The 20,373-nt window shown below is 46.6% G+C and overlaps 1 protein-coding gene across 2 annotated transcripts in view; it reads right to left on the bottom strand.

The window, feature by feature from the left end:
• pitpnm2 (phosphatidylinositol transfer protein, membrane-associated 2) overlaps positions 1–20,373 on the bottom strand; it is a 40,663-nt gene that overhangs the window by 14,863 nt on the left and 5,427 nt on the right. For both annotated transcript variants that reach the window (XM_076758534.1, XM_076758532.1), the window contains exons 2-10: positions 19,511–19,547; positions 9,628–9,856; positions 4,770–4,984; positions 3,820–3,941; positions 3,112–3,345; positions 1,391–1,744; positions 1,200–1,295; positions 686–790; positions 483–547 (exon numbers count right to left, since the gene is read on the bottom strand). In XM_076758534.1, coding sequence (XP_076614649.1) covers positions 483–547; positions 686–790; positions 1,200–1,295; positions 1,391–1,744; positions 3,112–3,345; positions 3,820–3,941; positions 4,770–4,984; positions 9,628–9,705 — 1,269 coding nt within the window. In that variant the 5' untranslated portion in view covers positions 9,706–9,856; positions 19,511–19,547. The remainder of the gene's footprint in view (positions 1–482; positions 548–685; positions 791–1,199; positions 1,296–1,390; positions 1,745–3,111; positions 3,346–3,819; positions 3,942–4,769; positions 4,985–9,627; positions 9,857–19,510; positions 19,548–20,373) is intronic.

The raw sequence follows: 20,373 nt of genomic DNA, 5'->3' as shown, positions 1-20,373 counted from the left end.
GTTTGTGCTGATGGGTTGATCAATGAATACACTCTCAGCCAATCACATCAGTGATCTCACAGCCGTGAAGCAGCTGAGCCAATCACAGCGACGCATGAAAACAATAACCAGATGCTTCATCATGAGAAAATGTAAAAAAGTTGCATCATTAATGAAACATGTTGAGAAATGGGTCACGACCCACAGGATCAACGAGCTCTGGTGATCTGCCCGTGTGAGGTCTGATTTGAACGGACCACCTGAGCGCCGAGCGCCAAACGACCGGGAGGCTCTCCACGCTGAAAACAGAGGCCTTAATCTTTTACCTCCCCTGAAATAAAACTCAGCTGATGGCTGCAGCGGACACTGGATCCTAAATTGACTACACGGGCAGGATGACTGAAAGCTAATTTAGGAGGAGGAGTATTATCTACGAGCTATTTCATTACGGGTGTTAGTGTGAGAGACATGAATGAAATTGGAAAAGAGTGAAGAAACTGTACCTCCATCTGCCTCTCCTCATTACTCATCACAGCGTACTCGCCGCCCGACTCCTGATACAACGTTTCTGTGGAAACATCATTCATTCGCTGATATTTAAAGGAACCAAAGGACGACTTGAGCCATAAATGTGAAGTCTGCGGTCCTGTTCTCCGCTATGTGATTCTATGTGTGTGTGTGTGTGTCGGCGAGGAACGCAGCCCACCTTGTCCTTCGTCCACCTCGATCGTTTCGATCTTGTCCATCAGGTCATTGGAGCTCCACTTACTGATCTCTTTGGCAAACATCTCCTCGTTGTCAGAAAAGTCCTCTGCAAGACACAAAGAGGAGGAATAATCTGAAACACTGCTGGTGGAAACAGTCGTTCAGCTGTGGGGCTGAATGAGAACCTGAGGAACCTGAGGAACCTGAGGAACCTGAGGAACCTGAGGAGCCTGAGGAACCTGAGGAGCCTGAGGAGCCTGAGGAACCTGAGGAGCCTGAGGAGCCTGAGGAACATGAGGAACCTGAGGAACCTGAGGAGCCTGAGGAGCCTGAGGAACCTGAGGAGCCTGAGGAGCCTGAGGAACCTGAGGAACCTGAGGAACCTGAGGAGCCTGAGGAGCTCCACAGCTCAAAGACGCCGGACAGATCTGACTGAGTGAATCAATCATGAAGAGAATCCTGCTGGTACATGTGTTGATGCAGAATGAACCCACAGCCTCTGTTTGTGATTTTACCATGAGCATCGAAGAACTCATCGTCCGTACTGTCCTCTGAGTCTCGGGCGATGCTCTGCATCCTCCACTCTGAAATGCTCTGGTGAGACGGACTCCCTGAAACACGCAGGTGAAGGCAGGTGATGTCAGCACTGCTCATATCAGGAGAAATGATCATCAGGTGAATGAATGAACCACAAACTGCTCCTCACCGCCCCTCTTCGAGGACCTGTTGGAGGACCGAGAGGATGTTGACCACTGCTTGGTGAGCTCCCCTCGTGTCTCCAGTGAATCTCCCAGCTTTCCTCCTCCTCCTCCTCCTCCTCCTCCCTCTGCCTCTGCAGCCGATCCCACGGGCTCAGCTCCCTGCTCCTGGTCCTGGCTGACGGAGGAGCCGTTGGTCTCCGCTCCCCCCTCTTCGTTGAGGCTGTACTGGGCCATCTTCTTAGCTAAAGCCAGCTGGGTCTCCAGCTCCAGCTGCCTGATGTCCTCGATGGTCAGGCCGTACCACTCGTCCTGCCAGCACCACGCCTGCCGGTGGGCTCGGACCATCACCTTACGAAGGCCTGGAAGGACAGAGACAAGGACGTCTGAAACCTGAGACTCCACAGAGGAACTGGAGACACGAGGACGCCCGTCTGTGTGCGTCTCTGGATGTTATGAAACACAGAAGACAAGCAGAAGACGAGGACATCGCAGCTAATGTGAAAGGAGGAAACGCCTTTCTGTGGATTATTATCAGGTTTTCAATCTGTGGATCAAAGATGCAGTTTTCTGCATGTACTTCTGTACAGAGCATTAGTAGTATTTGTAGTATTTTTATAGTGTGATATTACTCAAGTAAAGTCTTTGAGTACTTCTACCGCCACTGATCCTGAGTACCACTTTGAAGAGGACTGTATACATTTACTCATTTACTCATTCAGAATTCTTCTGCTGCGCTCAGGTCGACCTATCAGAACAGATCTTCACCTGTGTGTGTGTGTGTGTGTGTGTGTGTGTGTGTGTGTGTCCGTGTGTGTGTGTGTGTCCGTGTGTGTGTGAGTGTCTGAATGCGACTGAAAGGCGATCTGTCAGAGCAGATTTAACTGCCATAAACGTCTTCCTCCTGATGAATTAAAGGAGCAGCAGCTGGTTGTAAGACCTGAACCCTCCGAGCACATCGTGATTGAAACATCCAACCTGCCAACACGAGCCACAATTAGCAAACACGGAGGGAAATTATATTAATATCCAGAGAAAATAACCAGCGACACCTCAAACATCTCAGACGCCTCTCTGAGCTCAGACACCTTCTCAGCAGGTATTTCATTCACCTGAGTCACCTGAGTCACCTGACCTGCCGCTTCTCCTTTCACATTTCAGTATTCCTCAATTTTCACGGTGATCATAAAGTTTCTCTTTTTCAGTCGTAGACCTGACTTTTCTGGATTATTTCCACATTTTCTAGGATTACATATTCGAGTCTGAGAGTTATTCCCACATTTCAGACGTTAGAGTAGAAGAGTTATTCTCTTTCCAGCTTCATTATTCCCAATTATCTTTATCCATTAATGACTTTTCATGATAAATCCTGACCTTTTATCATTATTACCAAACTCAAACTTTCCATCTTAATCCCACATTTCCAGCCCTGATTTATCAGGATTATTCCCAATTTTTCCATTTCTTGCTGATTTTCAGGAATATCAGCATTATTCCTTTTTCTCAGGATCTTGCCAAACTTTCCAAACATATTCCTGAGTTTTCAGGAATATGTTTGACTCTTTAGGATTAACGGGATTAACTGGACTCACAGATAAAGAGGAGGAGAAAAAGGAGGAAACTGCCTGAAGGTGACTTGCGCCACAGAGTTCAAAGACATTAAGATTAGCATTAAGGACACACACACACACACACACACACACACACACACACCACCTGCCATACCTACCCACGTCGTGGATGAAGCGCTCGATCTTGGACTGCATGCCCCAGTATCTGAACTCCACTTTGCAGAGCTTGTAGGCACACATGACGGCGCTTTGGCCGGGATTCTGGTTGATCTCCTCGATCCAGTCGTCCGACAGCGGACCCCGTTTGGTCTTGACTGATTGGTAGAGCTTCGGGTCTTCTTCCGCCAGGTACTCGTGAGGAGGGATGTAGTCCTTTACGATGTCTATGGGGTCTACGAGGGGCACAAGATCATAATGACTCACAAAATGTAAAACTGATGCAGAGCTGAGCAGCTGGACAGATGTCACCGCACCGTCCCTGAACACCTGCCTCCAGAGGTGTGTGTGTGCATATGTGTGTGTGCGTGTGTGTGTGTGTGTGTGTGTGTGTGTGTGTGTGTGTGTGTGTGTGTGTGTGTGTGATTTTTATGTAATCACTCCCTGCAGGGAGTGTGTTTGGAGCGGGCGGCACGTTTTTCCTGCACCCCAGTGAATTTTAGTATTCAGAGGCTCAACACAAGCTGTCGCACTCCAGCGTCTGCGTCCCTCTGCTGCACGCCGTCTGCGCTTCCATGCAAATAACATTCTGTTAATCTGATTCCGGATCCTGATTACGAGGAGACGACAGTCGATCCGAGAGGCACAATTCAATAAGAGCGCACTCTGGGAGTTTTCATGTTTTCGGGCGTGCGTGATGGTGGACTCACCTACGGTCCTCTGTCTCTTCTCAGCAGGGGACATGTTGAAGACATCCACTTGATTTCCAGTGTCTGGTTTATAATACGTCTCAATGTCTATGGAGAACTTCTCTACAAAGGGACACGTGTACCTGAGAGACAAAATGGAGGCAGTTATTTAGAAGTATGGACGCACCTTCCTCCATCACAGATAAAACTTAAAGGACCAGCGTGTCGGATTTAGCGACATCTAGCAGTGAACACCCTTCACCTCACGCTCATTTTCCAAGAATCTACGGCGGCTGCAAAACTAAAAAAAAAATAAAAACACTAAATGTTTAAATTTCTTATGTGAAATAACCAAAAACAGTTCCAACTTCATCAGAAACTGTTCATGTCGGATCCGTCTGCTGCTAACAGGACGGCTGATTGAGAAGATGTTTTCAGAGACTTTAATGAGCTAAAGTGAGTGTTTTTAGCTGAGACCGAATGGAGGGGCTGCAAAGCTTAAGTAAAGTCCTGCAAATCTAATCTATGAGAAATGAGAATTGGTGCCAAGCACATAAAAACTCGCTGTTCTGAAAGAACTGCTCGACTGGCCGAGTAGAGAAATGAAGTTATCTGCAGGACGTAGAAACTTGGCACAAAGTCGGTTTCAGCTTGTTCAGTAAATGAATATGTGATTATTCAGCTGAAATTGTTCCAAATAAAAAAACAGCTCCATCAGCGATATGCAGCGAATTTCATTTGTCAAATTTATGAATCGAGGAGCCGTACGATAAAAACCATTTACGTTTTATGACTAAAAGTTCGGTCTTTGGACTTCAGCTAACGCCTGAAATCACCTCGTGTAGGCTTAACTGTGACCACGGAGCAAACGTTTTTTCACCGTCTGAGCAATCGTGCATCATCTCCATAAAACCCGTTCATCGTCTTAAACATCCGTGTGACGAATCGCTCTCCTTCTAATCGTGTCTCACCGGGTTCGGGTGTACGGGTAGGCGTTCCAGGACTCCTCCTCCACTCGCAGGGCAGCTTGAGGCAGAATGGCACAGAACCAGGACGGGATGTGTTTGCCGATGTGGTAGACCTTATGTGTGTACTGACCCGAGCCCCCGGGCCCGTCCTCGTAAGGCTTGTTCTCCAGGATCTCCACCCCGCTGCCCTCGCCACAGCTCTCCTCTCTGCTCTTCTTCTGCAAGGCGGCAGACAGATGACAGGGCGGAGGGAGGTGATACACTGAGACAGCATTATGTTGCACTGTGTTGTATGATTTCACAGGTGTAGGTTGGGATTTGGCAGTGATGGAGGACACAGTGGAGTCAAGGCGAAAGCCATTTCCTGCGTTTTATATACTCTATTACTGGTTGATGTGTTTTTCATATAAATGATCGTGTAATTAAAAGAAAAACATACAAGTGTTTTCTAAACTGCTGCACTATTAGCGCTTCTTAGCATCGCGTTTTCTTAAAATACACACAGAAATATACTTCACTCAGATTAAAAACACTTTCTTCTGCATTTTTCTTCTTTCTTTAAAATACTTATATATGCATGGATTTACTCTCAGTTCTACTGTGCTATCGTAGCTTAGCGATGGCGGCTAGCAGCTGTTTCTCCAGGAGCTGATCACAGAGCCTCAGCTCAGGGTGCCTCCCAAAGTACTGATCTGACATTAATGGCCTCTTTTTCCCAAATTTACGATCAGTGTATCCCCGTTTATTACCACAGAGTGAACCTGGGGTCTTTGAGGCCTCTGGGGTCCCAGGCCAGTACTCACTTTAAGCAGCCTTGATGCCAATACACAGGTGATGGAGCAGGTACTTTCAGGTGCCCATAATCACTGAACAGGTGTGTCTGCTGGATGTTTCAGCCCCACGTTGGCCCAACATCACATCCATCAACACTTTGGATGCAAACTGGTGCTCCAGATATAAATGACCTGACACTTTAAATCAAACCTTAAATCTGCGTTTGCATCGGCTACGACGCCTTCATCTTCCTGCTGAGTCACGTCAGACGAGCACACCACGGACACTGTATTCTGGTTTCAAACCGATGATTGAAAAGCTATTTCATTCCTTCCACGGTAACGCGCTGCGGGTCGAGAAAGAGCGCTGCGTGAATACAAATCACCGTGATCATTATTAACAGCAAGAGTGGGGCGCTGGGGGTCAACAAGGAGAGCTCAGATTGAACACGGCGCTCTGCCTCCTGAAGACTTCGGGGAGGTGGTATCAGTAATGAAGGTCAGAAGAGGCAAACAGCTGGAAAATTGCTGTAATCTAGCAGGTAATGTAATTTAGGTGAGGAGCTAAAGGCCTTAAATTACCCTCCTCGAGTCCGCGTCCCCTCTGTTGCAGCAGAGTAGAAAGACAGAAGAAGATCTGTACTAATGACACACATCTTGGAGCTTAAGTGTCGACCACACCGCACTTCCCCGTGAGGACGTTTGTGGATACTGACCACACGAAAGAGTCCAAACAGGCTGAAGATCTAAAGCTAAATATAGAAGTGACCTGTGCAGCAGCCAGCAGGGTTCAGACATCCGCCTGATGCTAACACAACCTTCACCTCCCTCTCTGCTGCTTTACCAGAACAACTGTCAGGTGCAACGACAGTGAAGCTCCTCTAAACCGAGGACGCTGCGTCTGCTGCTGAGGTGTGTGTGCTGCTGCTGGCCGTCAGCAAAATGAGACAAACACACACAACGAGGCTGCGCTGAGGTGCTACGAGCTAAATGCTAACATCAGCGTGTAAGCATGCTTACGGTGACAGTGCTGATGTTTAGCAGATATTTGGAGTGTTAGCATGCTAACGTGCTGATTAGCTCTAATCAGCACAGCTACAGAAGGTCGAGTCGACGTCAAAGACTGAAAAAGATGAAAAAGAGTTTTTATCACGACGGCAAATGAGGAACTGCAGCTTCAAGGAAAATATGCTGCTGAGGAAAGGAAATCTGAGCGAGTTCAATGAGAACACGACACACTAATTAACTCTAATTAATTGTTGCTGTAACCACGACAGTCTGTAAGTCAGCGTGCAGCAGGTCAGCTGAACGTGAAAAACGTGAAATATGTGCACAGGCAAACGTATAAAGTATCATTTATAAAGAAGAGAGTTACCACCACTAAATGAATAATGAATTTATATTAATTCAAGTGTGAACTGAACTGTTCTTTCCAGGAGTCTTCTGAGGAAGCAGGAAATTCAAGAGCAACCTTTAAGTCCAAGGGCCCTTGAAAGCGTCACTAAAAAGCTGCGACACGTGGGCGAAGCTGAGAGCGTCTACCTGTACGTGAGGAAAGATGGGACTTGAAAAGAAAGCCGAGCAGAAGATGTGAAGGAAAACAGATCGTGTACGATGTGAGAAGCGCGACCAGCTCGTCAGACGCTGGCTGGAATCATAATGGGTCTGCCTTTGCTGAGGGTCTCGTTTCTGCCAGGCTGAGCTGTCTCTGAATAATTTATGTGACAGCGCAAGGTTAGCATAAAGCAGGGGTACACAAGTCCCCTCCTCAGGCCCGCAGGAGCAACAGAGCCTCATGCATCAAACGTTATCGCTGGCTGCTCAGACTCTTCATACTCCCCCTCCTTTAGCCCCCCATTTTTCACATCCTGCGCTCGCTTTCGGTATGAAAACGGCGACAGACAACGCAATGTATCAAACTGTCAGGTCATTTGTTAAACGAAGCAAATCTGCACTGAGAACTCACGAGCTGAGACAACAAGTGGCCGAAATTATAACAAAGTGTAAAAATGTGCAAGAACAGGAAACGTTTCCCTCATTAGTGTCCATCAAAAGTCGACCCATCGCTTGTTACCAGCTGCGAAAAGCCGGACTGAAATACCTCATCGACTGCTGGATCCATGGACACAAAGTTTGACACCCATCATTCACAGAAACCGTCTGACTTTCCCTCCATCAGGTCACGCTTTTGATGTGATTAACGACACTCGCGTCAGCCTCAGCTGTGCTTTGTGTTTAGTGCTAATTAGCACATTTTAGCATGCTAACGCCCTGAACTAAGATGGTGAGCACGACACACTGAACCTCAAGCTCAGACATTAACTTTCATTATTTAAACGTGAATTTCCTGAAACAGCTGAGCACTGCACGTTTCAGCAAAGGCTCTCCAAACAGGAAGAAATATTGCGTTTGTAGGGGGACTACTTTCAGTGGCGGATTAATACACATTTGTTACTCCAGTGAGAGTGTGTGTGTGTGTGTGGGGGGGGGGACTCAAAATAAAGTGTGTGTTCATGCTAATGAAGGAGGAACACTGTGGCTCATTGATGTGTGACGTTCAATAAATCTTTGCTCTGGCGGAGAACTCTGTCAGAACCTGAGGGTGTTCACATTATTGTGTCCATCCCTCCCATCCTGTATTTGGAGCCAGACATAACGTTGTCATGGTAACGCCGACTGCACCATCACGTCTGCCCCCCCCCCCACTCTCTCCGTCTCTCGCCCGTATCACAAACAAATGATGGCAGCCGCCGCCATGCTGCAGCTGATGTCACCGGTTACCACGGCAACCAGCGCTCAACTGTGACGCTGAAGACCTTTTTTTATCTTCCTGTCCTATTTGTCTCTGCCGCGTCTCATCATCTGTGTATGATGATCATTGCTGGGTCCACATGTGCAGACTTCATCCATTTTACCACAAAGTCAGAGGCTGTCAAAGCTGAAAAATGCTTTTGGCTGTATTTAAATATATGAATATCATCTAACAAATAACATAAAAATACCATAATAATGGTAGAATACAAAAAATGCTGCATTATCAATGAGAGAAAAATGAATTCAATACTAAGCTCTACTGTAACGTAAGGCTGTTCACGTTATTGTGTCCACCCCCACGTACATGAGTGATGAATATGAAAGATTTAACCACCAATCATTTACTTTATAAATGTTATAATATCAAACTACTGTTCACGAAGTCAACAATGAACCTTAAAGCTGATTAAAATGACGTTAAATAATATTTCCATCTTTCCTAAAAACAGCAACTGCAAGTACGGTGAGACACAGGGCGACAGGACGACAGGTGTCACGCACCTGTCTTTGTTTATCCTTTTTTTAAGGTGGCAATTAATCTTCTTTTGTCTGGTTCGCCTGCACACGACATCAGTTTTTTAATCTGTAAGTGGTGAACGGCTGGTAGCAGCTCTGTGAAGCTGAACGCTGCTTTGAGCTAACTTCCAACATTAGCATGCTAACATGCTCACAGTGATAATGCTAACAACAGGCTAAACAGTGCTTAGCCTGCATTACCATTTTAGTTTAGCATGTTAGCATGTTGATATTTGCTCTTTAGCACTAAACACTGACGCTGTAAAGTCCTGCCAATCCATCGCTTTGTAATAATCTGCACATGAGAACAAAGTCAGCTCTTATTTACAGTCAATTTGGCTAAAGTTAAGTTCTTTTTCCTAATTTATGTCTAATTTGAGTGAAACACAGAGGCTGCATTCATGCACCAAACATACTTCTGTGTGTGCATACGTGTGTATTTGCTCAGAATTATTAAATGAAACACAATCCGCGGGCATATGGAGCACCATCTGGTCTGCAGCGCTACACTCGCCCCCGTGACCCTCTGAAAATGTTCTTCGGCGCTCTTGCTCGGGTACATTGTGACACGGTGACACTTTAAACTCCTGACCTCCACCTCCTCCACCTCCTCCACACACAGACCTGAACTCACGTCAGCACACCACACGAATCATCGGCCGTATTGGAGGAAATGCTCCAGATTTGCGGCTAATCCTTGAATCTGAGGTCTATGAAGAGCGTTGTCAGTATCTGTGCGTTGTGTGAGAATCACTCACCTGGATCATGTAGAGCTGAGCGATGCGGTACTCCTCCACGCTCATCGGCATGGGGATGCGATACTCCTTGATCAGCATGGCTGTGCTTGAATTGGGCCGACTCAGTGTGTGTGTGTGTGTGTGTGTCCAGAGGGGAAGGGGCGTCAGAGGGTCGTCGCTCCTCTCGGTCGGCTTCGCTACCCGAGCAGCATGTTCAAACGGCGAGGATGGGAGTCATCGTTATTCACACCTGAAGGAGGAGAGCAGACGGACCTTCAGAGGACAGAAGGACAAGAAAAAGCAGATTTTAGCTTCCAGCGTTACTTACAAAGCAGAGGAGGAGTTAGCATGTTTGTCTCAGGGATTAAACCCCCCCGCACAAGCCAACACATCCTGTGTGTGTCCTCCGGCCCTCCTACAGATCTATTACAAGGTAATCCACTGACCTAGCAACATCCCCGAAATCCCCCAGCAACCTAAATCCCAACTGTGTCTACACACTGGAGATTCAGCCAAGTTGTGGCCTTTAAATCCAACAAAAGGACTCGTGGAAAGCAGACTGACGACGCCGATTCCACTGAATACAACATGAGATAACTTCATTAACATAAACTCAACTGAAAGCAGCACAGAGACAGTACATTTAATGTGTGAGCTCATCAGCTCCGTTGATTTTTTTAGATATCTGCTTATTCTGGGACAAGAGCAACAAAACATACGAAGCTGTTTGCTCATCAGCTTCGAATTTTTCTGTTCAGGCTTTGAACACTTCATCCGCTGATCCTCAGATCTTTGTGCTTTGCGGCTCAGGCTCGCTCGCCCCGTAAAGAATCAGCCGCCGTCCATCCAGTGACGGCGTGCGACGACGGTGAGGCCGCTGAGGAAACAGTCGCGCACGAGCACACAGACAGCGGCGAGCTCAGGAGTCACATGACAAAGGCTACTTAATCTTAGACAGATTAAGAACGGCTGTAAATCTGATAGAGAGGAGAGGAGGAGCTGAAATGTCAAATGAAAAGTGGTGAGTGTGCGTGTGTGTGTGTGTGTGTGTGTGTGTGTGTGTGTGTGTGTGTGTGCAGGTTGTGTCCCACAGTCTGTCCATCTGTGCATGATTAGGCGATGCACGTCCGTCAAGCTGCAGCAGCAGATGAACCGTGGAGGTCAGGAGGTGCAGAGTTACAGTGAGAGCAGGCCGGAGGATCTTCACCAACAACACGCAGCTTCATCAGCGTTTTAACGTTTATTTTAAAACCTGAACGTTAAGTTTCAGCGATGCTCGAGGCGTTTGACCACAGTTTGGATCTAGACTGAAATAACTCTTAACTTCTGCATTTATTGCCATATTTCATGTTCCCCAGATGATGAGTTCGGTTCTTCTGGCGCCACCATGAGGTTGATATTTCTGGCTTTAATGTCTCAACAATTGTTGGGCAGACTGTGGTGAAACTTGGTTCAAACGTTCCCCTCAGGATGAACTGCATTTGCGACGATCACCTGTTCAATCCTTCGGTCCGTGTGGACGAATTTGAGGAAATTCCCTCAAAACGTTCCACAGGAATGGACGTTCAACCCGAAAACATTCCAGTTTTTCTGAATATATCGTAAACTGTTGACGAGCTAAACAGCATTTAATGCTAGCAGACCTGACTGTTAAATCGGCCTTAGTTTGGATCTATGATTTAACCTGTGGCTGTTACCGTCGTTCAGTGCAGCTTCCTACATGAAATATTCTCCAACTCTAATTCCCCTGACGCACACGATAAGCAACACAGCAGCGGCAGGTATTAAAACTGCAGTAATCTGTATCGACCGTGAACGAAGATCGGACTCCCGGCTGCTCTCCAGAGGCCGTAAAGCACGACCTTATTTACTGCGTGAAGGGGTTTGTGCTCTGACACGCTTACAGCAGGGACATGGAGGCATTTCTCACCGACTCCTGTGAAGAATGACTTGACCGACTGAAGAACAGCTATATATAGAGACACAGCGATCCCCATCAAGCAAAATGTGAGACAGAGACAGATGAAAAGTGACACAGACAGAGAGACGGAGACACGGATGAAGACCGAGCCTTTTGTTTTCTTTTTGCCTCCATCAGCTATGAGTCAGCACATCAGCAGCAGCCTGCATTCATAGAAAAGGATCAGCGTGGACTGAAGGATGAACTACAGAGGACGACAGCGAGGACGTTTTCAGAGCTCATCTTTAATGAATCTTTGGGTTCTGGACTGTTTCTCAGTGAAGTAACTGGCAAACTAATCAATACTGACAGTCATGGTTAGTTGCAGCCCCAGATGCTACATTACCGTCCAGGACTTGGCAGCGTGTAAATAAAGGACTGTTTGCTACGAAGCTTATCATAACAACTAGTGGCAAAAAATTCAGTTAATGAAGGTTTCCAGAGATAAAACGTCATTGATTAAGTTCAGTATTCAGTATATTACCTGAGCAAATCTCCGCTTGGTCTTGCACTTTAAAAAGTTTGTGTGTGTGTGTGTGTGTGTGTGTGTGTGTGTGTGTATTTCAGTACATTCATATTGCATCAGCCACAATCAGCTTTACTCCAGTCTGACTAATAAACTGAGCACTTATCCCTGAAACTACAGCATTAAAAAACTGGCAGAAGACCACATACTTCAATTACATTACAAAGAGAATAACAGGAAGTACGGTGTGATGTAATGCTTTATGCTCAGCATCCTTTAATATCTCTTTGGAATATGGCTTCATTCCCTCTAATTACTTTGGGTTCGAACCTAAACAAAGTTCCCTTGGGCTTATGGCCAATTTCCAACAGAGCCACCAGACCACAGCACGTAGGAAATTAGCTTTTTGCCTTCCCTGTGTACCTCTGCCCACCCTAATCCATTTAACTGATGGAGTTTGCACCTCCCATTATGGCATTAGGAGGAAACATGGAGCCAATCATAAAGGAAGATTGGCCTCTTTAGAAATCGAAACTCTGAGCACTGCCGGGTGGCTCAAAGTGGTGTGAAAACATTTTCACAATGGCCAACAAAAAACAACAGACGATTGTCTTCGTGCAGACACTGAGAAACTTCGACACAGTCCTTTAGCGTCCTGTTGAACATAAAAGCCTCCTAATTGAGCTTTCAGCTGAAAATCAGTCAGTGTCCACAACGCCTCTGCGGAGAAAGTAAATGTCTCATCGGCACCACTAAGAGGGTGACCGGCTGCCAGCTGCCCTCCATCAAAGCCCCGCGTGATGGCAGACTGAGAGGGCCTGCAGCTAAATTGCACCAAATTTTCCACTGAGGCAACCGACTCGGAGGGAAACAGCCCATTACACCCAGCAACACCTGCCAGGGCCTTGTTCCCAGGGGCCGACTCTCTGCTCAGCCGAGGCCCCGAACAGCGCGCCCAGCCTGCCGTTCACGCTGAACTCAAACCCTGTCGCAGCTACAAGACAGACTGTGGATGTTTGTAAAATGGAAAGCGCTGAGGCCGCCAACCTCTGCAGCTCGAGAAAACTGCAAATAAGATCTATGAACTGCACAGACGCAAAACTTATTCATTATTCTATTAAAATCACAGTGAGTCAGGTCAACGCTCAGGTTTTAAACCTGCAATAACTCAATAACTTTGGGGTCGTTTTTGTGGCCATCTGCTGAAACAAATCCAACATTCACTCTGTGTTTAACTCTGTTGTTCGTCTCCACCAGCTGAGTGTTTAGCTGCTAAGCGCTCCACTGTGTTCACTAGCAGGTCGCTAGTTGTGTTTGTCTGCTGCATGCTAACACTGGAAACAGCATTATGAGAGCAGTGGGAGGGAATCAGAGTGAAAGTTTGGAAATAGAAAGAGTAGTCGTCGTGTTAATAAAAATTTATAAAATATTGATTAGAATACTTATTTTCACTACAAGGACATTGATACTCACGACACGTGCTGTGTCAAGTATTATCTTAATCTAGCTAAACAGTCATTTCTGTTCACAAACAATGGAGCTTATGTGTGCAGCTAGCATAACGCCATGAGAGCTTACATAACGCTATCACTATCTAAATAAAGAAACTTAGTGGGAACCAGTAAAATTACTTCTCAGAGGCAAAGACACATGTGACACATTTCCAAAGCTGATTAAACTACACACAAAAACATTGGCTAACTGCAGCCGACACGACGCAGGGAATGCCGGGCAGCTCGGAGCAGTAATGCTACACAAAGGTGGCTCATGTCAAACTGATCAGCGAAGCACTGATCAAACAACCTGATTCATTTCTGGATTTAACAGCACTGATGTGCAGAAACAGTGCGACCTGTTTCTTCCTCACCCGAAACTCAAAAATTACAACATGCTAACTGTTTTTTAGCTGACTTACGCAGTTTAAGGCACAAAACCAGATCCCCTTGTTGATCTCCTCATAGCATCTCACAATGACCTGGCATGGAAACCCATCTAGATGTGAGGTTTTCTAAGTCCTTGTTCAATGTTTAATCCATGAAAATCAAAATTAAATTCCTCAGAACTTGTTGGCAGAATGCACATCCAACGAATTACCACGATCACAAGGACACCTGCTAGAAGTACATATATGTATTTATGAACCATATGTATCAGTCACGCTGTAATCTGACAAGCACCAGCAAGTTTAAGAGCACGAGTCCAAAGCTTCTTGTCTCTTTCGGTTACACATCACAGTGTGATGCACCAGGATGCATCTGATCCCTTTCTTCAGCGGTTAGAAGAGCACGAGTCGTGCTGCGCTAACAAGATCCCCTGACGGGATCTGTCTCTGCTTTTGATAGTAACAATAACACACACATGGACTCAAAACACAGCCAGAAATCTTCACGTCTGAACAAACACGCTGGATTGTCAGCGAGTCAGATGACGTCTGCACACAGGCCGGCCGAGGATGACAAACAGGATGGTTTCTGCAGAATACAGTAAAGCTTCAAGTCCTGATCATGAGCAGCTGAGACTGAACTGAACACTCAACACAAAATAAGCCATAATCAAATGTTATTTCACGTCTTTCTGTGCCGAGCATTGCCTCCTATACTGGCTGATGTTCACAGCTTCCTCCCATCAGCGTGCTCTACTGGAGATGAAGAACTCCCTGAACGTGCAGCACATCACAAGCGCCCAGCGTGATCATTAAACATGTGGCACACAGGAAGACATTTCCTCACCAAAGCAGTCACACGGATAAATCCTCAGACGTGAAGCCATCGCTTGTCACGTTCAAATTACAGAGCCGCCTGTAACAGCAGCCACCTGCAGATCCTCCGTCTCCACCAGCCTGGACTCTGAGAGCAGTCCAGCAGGCAGGCGTCCATGTTGCCATCATCTGATCTACCAGTGTTTTCCTACCAGTGCCGCTCAGAGGGAAGCCGCCGCTGAACGCAGTTTTCCACATGTGAGAGTGGAAGAAGGCAGATGTTTACCTCACAGCAGGAAACACCACAGCCGCCCAGCTGAGCAGAGGCTTAGGGGCCACTGCAGATCCTGGTCCCAGAGAGACCAGCAGCCCAGGCATCCTTCCACCCCATCCCTGCGCTCGCTGCTGTCGGCCACTCCTCGCCCGGCTCGCCCCCCCGATCGGGCCGGAGCCTCGCTTTTTAAATCCTCGCTGCAAAATAAGAGCAGGTATCGATCCTCTCTCTCCCCTCCACCTCTCCCCTCCATCCACCCCTGCTCTGTTTTCCCTTTCCCCCTCCTCGCTGTCTCCACCTCCTGGGTGCTGAGGAGGCTCTGTTACCATGGAGACGCATGAGGCTGAGGCCCGATTGGTGGAGTTTGTTGTGATGCAGCCCCCCGGACCGACTGCCTCCTCAGTGCACATCGCTCTCTGACGCTCGGCTCTCCACCTGTTTCATGGTTGCAGCTCATCCAGGAAGTTTTGGACAGATGTGCAGGAATTTGTGTTCAGTTAGAAAACTCATAACTACATTTAAAAACAGCTTTGCTTCTTTTAGTTTTACTGTCAATCTCCTAAATTTCCATTAATTTTAACCTCCTTAAGACTGAATGCAAACCAGACCAGTGTATGTTCAATGTCATATAATGAAGAGTTGAACATTTTATTCTCCTCTTACTTTATTTCTCTTGTTAATTCACATCTTTATTGTCTATTTGACCCACATTCAATAAAAAATATGGCATTCATTTTTCATCAAACATCTGGAAAAATAATTCGAACTAATCGATTGGCTGTTGCAGCTCGACTGTCGTTCAATGATCAATAACATGATAAAACCGAATTTAACTGACGTGTCCAGCGAAACGAGCGAGGCGCCGCTGACGTGCACTCAAACCCGAGCGGCTTCACTCACGTGTGCTTCTTTTGAAATGTGACGCTCGGCCTGGACGACGTGCACAACACGTGCATGAATCATTTTATCTGCGCTGCCAGAGGCGGATCACCTGCTCCGATGATTATGCATCTATTTGCAGGGTGTCGTGACCGTCCTGCCTTTCCTGCTGTGTGTTTGTCTCACCTGCGCTGTCCACAGAATTTCAATGAGCCGGCCGAGCGGCGCGAGCGCAGGTCTCTGCTTTTGACTAACAAATCAGCGAATGAGGGAAAGTGCGCGCGCTCTTCACGCGGACAGTAGCTGTGACGGCGCTCCGGTTCCTCTGCGGCTGCCGTCGACATTTACATGTGGATCCCGCTGCAGCTTTTCTACACTTCAATGATTTAAATTGCACGCTTCACATCTGGTGTCAACACAGCAATTTAAAATGCAAAATTGAAGAGCAAAGAAAAGCAAATCAAAGTCTGCGTTCAAGTGATCGGTGGCTGCTAATAAACGTGTTTGTGCCTCTAATGCTTTAAGATTTGACTGCAGTCACAGAGCAAAACATCCGATTCAGAAGAAAATAAACACCCAGCAGTTCAAAACATCAACACCGTTTTTAACATATTTTCAGAGTCTTAAAGAAACTTTTCCTGATCCAAAGACGGAGGCCAGAAACGACCTTTTATAAAGGCACTATGTGAATTTATACAAAACAAAAAACATTTTGCTTGTGTTTTACAAACAGAGCAGAGATTAGAAAACACAATAAGCCGCTCTGAGGCCAGAGGGTTTTTGTTTTCTTGTTGAGTTAGATGAGAAGTTCAATACCACCCTGACATGTTAGCTTAGCATAAAGACTGGAAACAGGGGGAAACTGCTAGCCTAGCTCGGTCCAATGATAACAAACTCCACCTTAAGCTCATTAATGTTTTATCTTGTTTGTTTCATCCACACAAAAACCACAGAAGCTTCCAGTTTCTGCTGCTTTTACACTTTTTTAGTCTTCGTATGGATTAAACACAATAGAGAAACTGTTCATGAATTAGCTTTAGAGCTAGCTGTTTCCAGGCTTTATGCTAAGCTAACAGCCTGTTGGCTCTTTGGAGACAGAGTGGTGTCATAATCCCCAAAATGTCAAACTGATCCAAACAGGCCTTCAGAACGGCAACAAGCTCTGTGGTCCCTCCAACGACCCGATGTGCGCTGAGTGAGCGGAGGATAAACTCTGTGACTCACATGACTCTGCTTTATAAACGTCTCTTTAATTACATCCAGCCGACGCGTCTCAGAGGGTTTGAGGTTAAAAATATCCCACCTGCAGCCAGACGTGTTCGACAGGAGCGGGTCTGACTGCTGCTTCACACGCGACACCCGGCTCGTGTGCTCGCGGACGAGCCCGAGAGATTTAAGCACAACAGATGACAAAAGGCAAACTCACGAGGAGATTAAATCTGCTGTCATACCGACAAACAGGAAGTGAGGCTGAGAGCGAGCTCTGTGATTTGTGCATCGCTCCGCTCGCCCTCAGCCTCTCGTTTTATCTGCCAGCTGCAGGGACGTGCATCCTCAGAATGAAATGACTTGTTGATGGGTACTCCGCCCAGCACGCACACACACACACACACACACACACACACACACACACACACACTTTATCTGAGCATCAGCAGATCACACGCTAACAGAATCAACTCCTGCTCTGTAAACACCACAATCCTGCGACGCATGCAGCTCCACGACGGGAACATCTGCCACTCCTACAGCTGTTAATTTGTCAGACACACCTTTCCTCACCAGACGCTGCTGTTACTCATCCTCAGGTCCAGCAGCAGCCTGCTGCAGGTTACTGACGCTATTTTGTCAGGATGTCACTGTGGCTGCTGCAGAATGTGTTGGATCACTTCAGCTGAGGTTTAATTTCACGATCACAGCCGCGTGCTGAGGTCACACGGTTCAGAGGTCGTTTACTCAAGTGCTGAAGTGACAGTGGCCGATGAGGACGAATGTGCTGAAACACTTCCATGAGGAGAAACGTGCTGCAGCTTCAGAAACGATGGCAACCCCAAGATGAAATGTTTTGGGCTTTTGCAGCGTGTTTGTCTTTATCAGCCACCGCATGAACAAGTACACACAAGAGCCAGTGAACACACTCAGTGATGCCAGTTAAACAGCAAAATCAACCTGAAGTTAGCTAACATGAGCTAACATTAGCCACCATAAGCTACTTATAATGGGTTCACACGATGTCACCTCAACTACAGTATTGAGGTATTTGTACTTCACTTGAGCATTTCCATGTTGAGCTGCTTCATTCTTGTACTCCACTACATTAATCTTACTGCTGTAGTTACTAGTTACTTTTCAGATTAAGATTTTACTTCATAACACTACATAAACAATAAGTTTAGTCTTTAACTGAGTTCTTAAACCTGCAGTAAACACAACACCGACATAAGTTTAAGTTGATATGTTGAACTTGACAGAAAACAGCTGCTTGTTTACACATCTAACAGTCACAGAACAGCATCCTTCCAATGTATAGTCCAATATTCTCTCTTTAGCTCTGTTTTTGGTCTCCACCAGCTCCTGAGGGACATTTCTGCCTCTTTAGCCGCTAAATGCTGCACTATGTTCACCAGCTTGACTCTAACTGCGTCTGTCTGCTGTTTGCTGCTGAGCAGGTGGTGTACAGAGGATTTTTTAGAGCTTTTTCTCTGAAATCAGCCGCCCGCTGTGGCTGAAAACCACACCATGAGAGCAGTGAAAGTGAACCAGAGCAGTAAAGTCGCAGCCGCACAGACAAACAACGAGCTGAAACTCCCTGTGAAGCTTCAGGTGATCGTTCTCTGCTTCGGCCAATGGCCTCTTAGGACATACGTCATGATTCAGATGTCTACGCTCCACCTGAGCAAACCTCTCAGGTGGTCTAAATAACCGTTAAAGCTCCAAAAGGTCAAATTTCACATAAGAAGCAAACTTTAGAGAAAAGACGTGTTTTTTCTTCTTTCCATCATCTTTAAGCCTTTACATTCAAAGCACCATCAGACTGAAACAGCTCATTTAGATCTGTGACGTCTTTTCGTGGTTTCCAGGCTAATTTGCTCGATGAAGTCAAACCTGCTCGTTCTCGTTTTGACCGTATTTACCTTCATCTTTAGTTTTAGAGCAGGCTCAGAACTACTGACCTGCTTTCGTTTGGTCTTTTTGTGCAGGTGATGGTGAAACACCGACGTGGTTTGGATTGTGTGGAGCCTTTATGTGTCTGTTGGTGTTCCTTCACTTACATGATCGTTCTGTGTCGTTTCATTCTATTAATTCATATCGATGAAAAATCTCCTGACCCCTCAGATATATTTGCTGACCCTCTGGAGGGGCCAAACAGTAAAATGCATCAATGCAGGCTAATAACGTCACACAGACTCAGATGTCACACATATTTCTGCATAACAAGTACTTTTACTGTCGATGCTTTAAGTGCATTTTGCTGCTGATGCCAAGGCAGGATTTTGAATGCAGGTAATATTGTTGTATTGTACTTTTATCTAAAGACATGGATCTAACCCCCCCCCCCCCCCCCCCACACACACACACACACACACACACACACACACAGATCCACGCTGAGACGCTGTCACTGACCTGCAGTCCATCTCCAGGGATGTTTCCGCTGTTCTTCCTGTGAATGAGAAACAGCCGACATGAGACTCAATCAGCAGCTGCTAATGTTTTCTGAGCGAGGCGTGCACAGTAACATGAATTCAGAGTACTAACACTCCATGAAAGTACTGCACTCATACTGCTGTAACACCACATATGGAGCAGAAGTCAAGTTTCGAAACAGTTTCCTTCCTCAGTCCTTCCTCAGTCCGGTTTGAGGGCCGTGTGTTAGGAAATCCTCCCCTTGTTTAAAAACTGAATTGGACTGAAGTGTCTCTTCCTTGACATGTTCACCCACAGCTGACGTGATCAAACGTCCCATTAAAAGAGGCGAGGGCGGCGAATGAGAGCGAACGCAGGCCTGATGTGATGGCTGGGTGATGAGAGACGAGGGGCTATTTTTAGCTCAGGGCGGTGGTGGAGGCGGAGGGGGTGATGGCTGAGAGCGGCGTGATGGTGGTGGGGTTAGTTGTGATGCTTTTCCAATTGCTCTGCTTTGCTGCGTTCTGGTAAATGGCGGCGATGCATCACCGTCTGAGGAGGGAGGCGAGCTCAGCTAATCGCCGCTCGGTTCCCGACGGTTAGTTTGTGCGTCGGTGAAGGTTTTCGACTCGCTTCAGAACAAACATCCGAGGAACGAGCACAGAAATTCACTCATTTATTGCTGAAGAGCGTTCAGACTGATTTTAGGATAATTCCACTCTTGGACACTTTAACATGTAAATTTGTGGCTTTCAGCAGTTTCCCGGATCCTTCCTGCTCACCTGAAGGCAGCAGAACAAGCTGTAACAGCATCACAGTCACCTTTATTTAATTAGACACTCTCATTAACCAGCTTTCATCCA

Source organism: Chaetodon auriga, chromosome 19, assembly GCF_051107435.1.
Source record: "Chaetodon auriga isolate fChaAug3 chromosome 19, fChaAug3.hap1, whole genome shotgun sequence".
Lineage (NCBI taxonomy): Eukaryota > Metazoa > Chordata > Actinopteri > Chaetodontiformes > Chaetodontidae > Chaetodon > Chaetodon auriga.
This window is presented reverse-complemented; position numbering and strand designations above follow the sequence as displayed.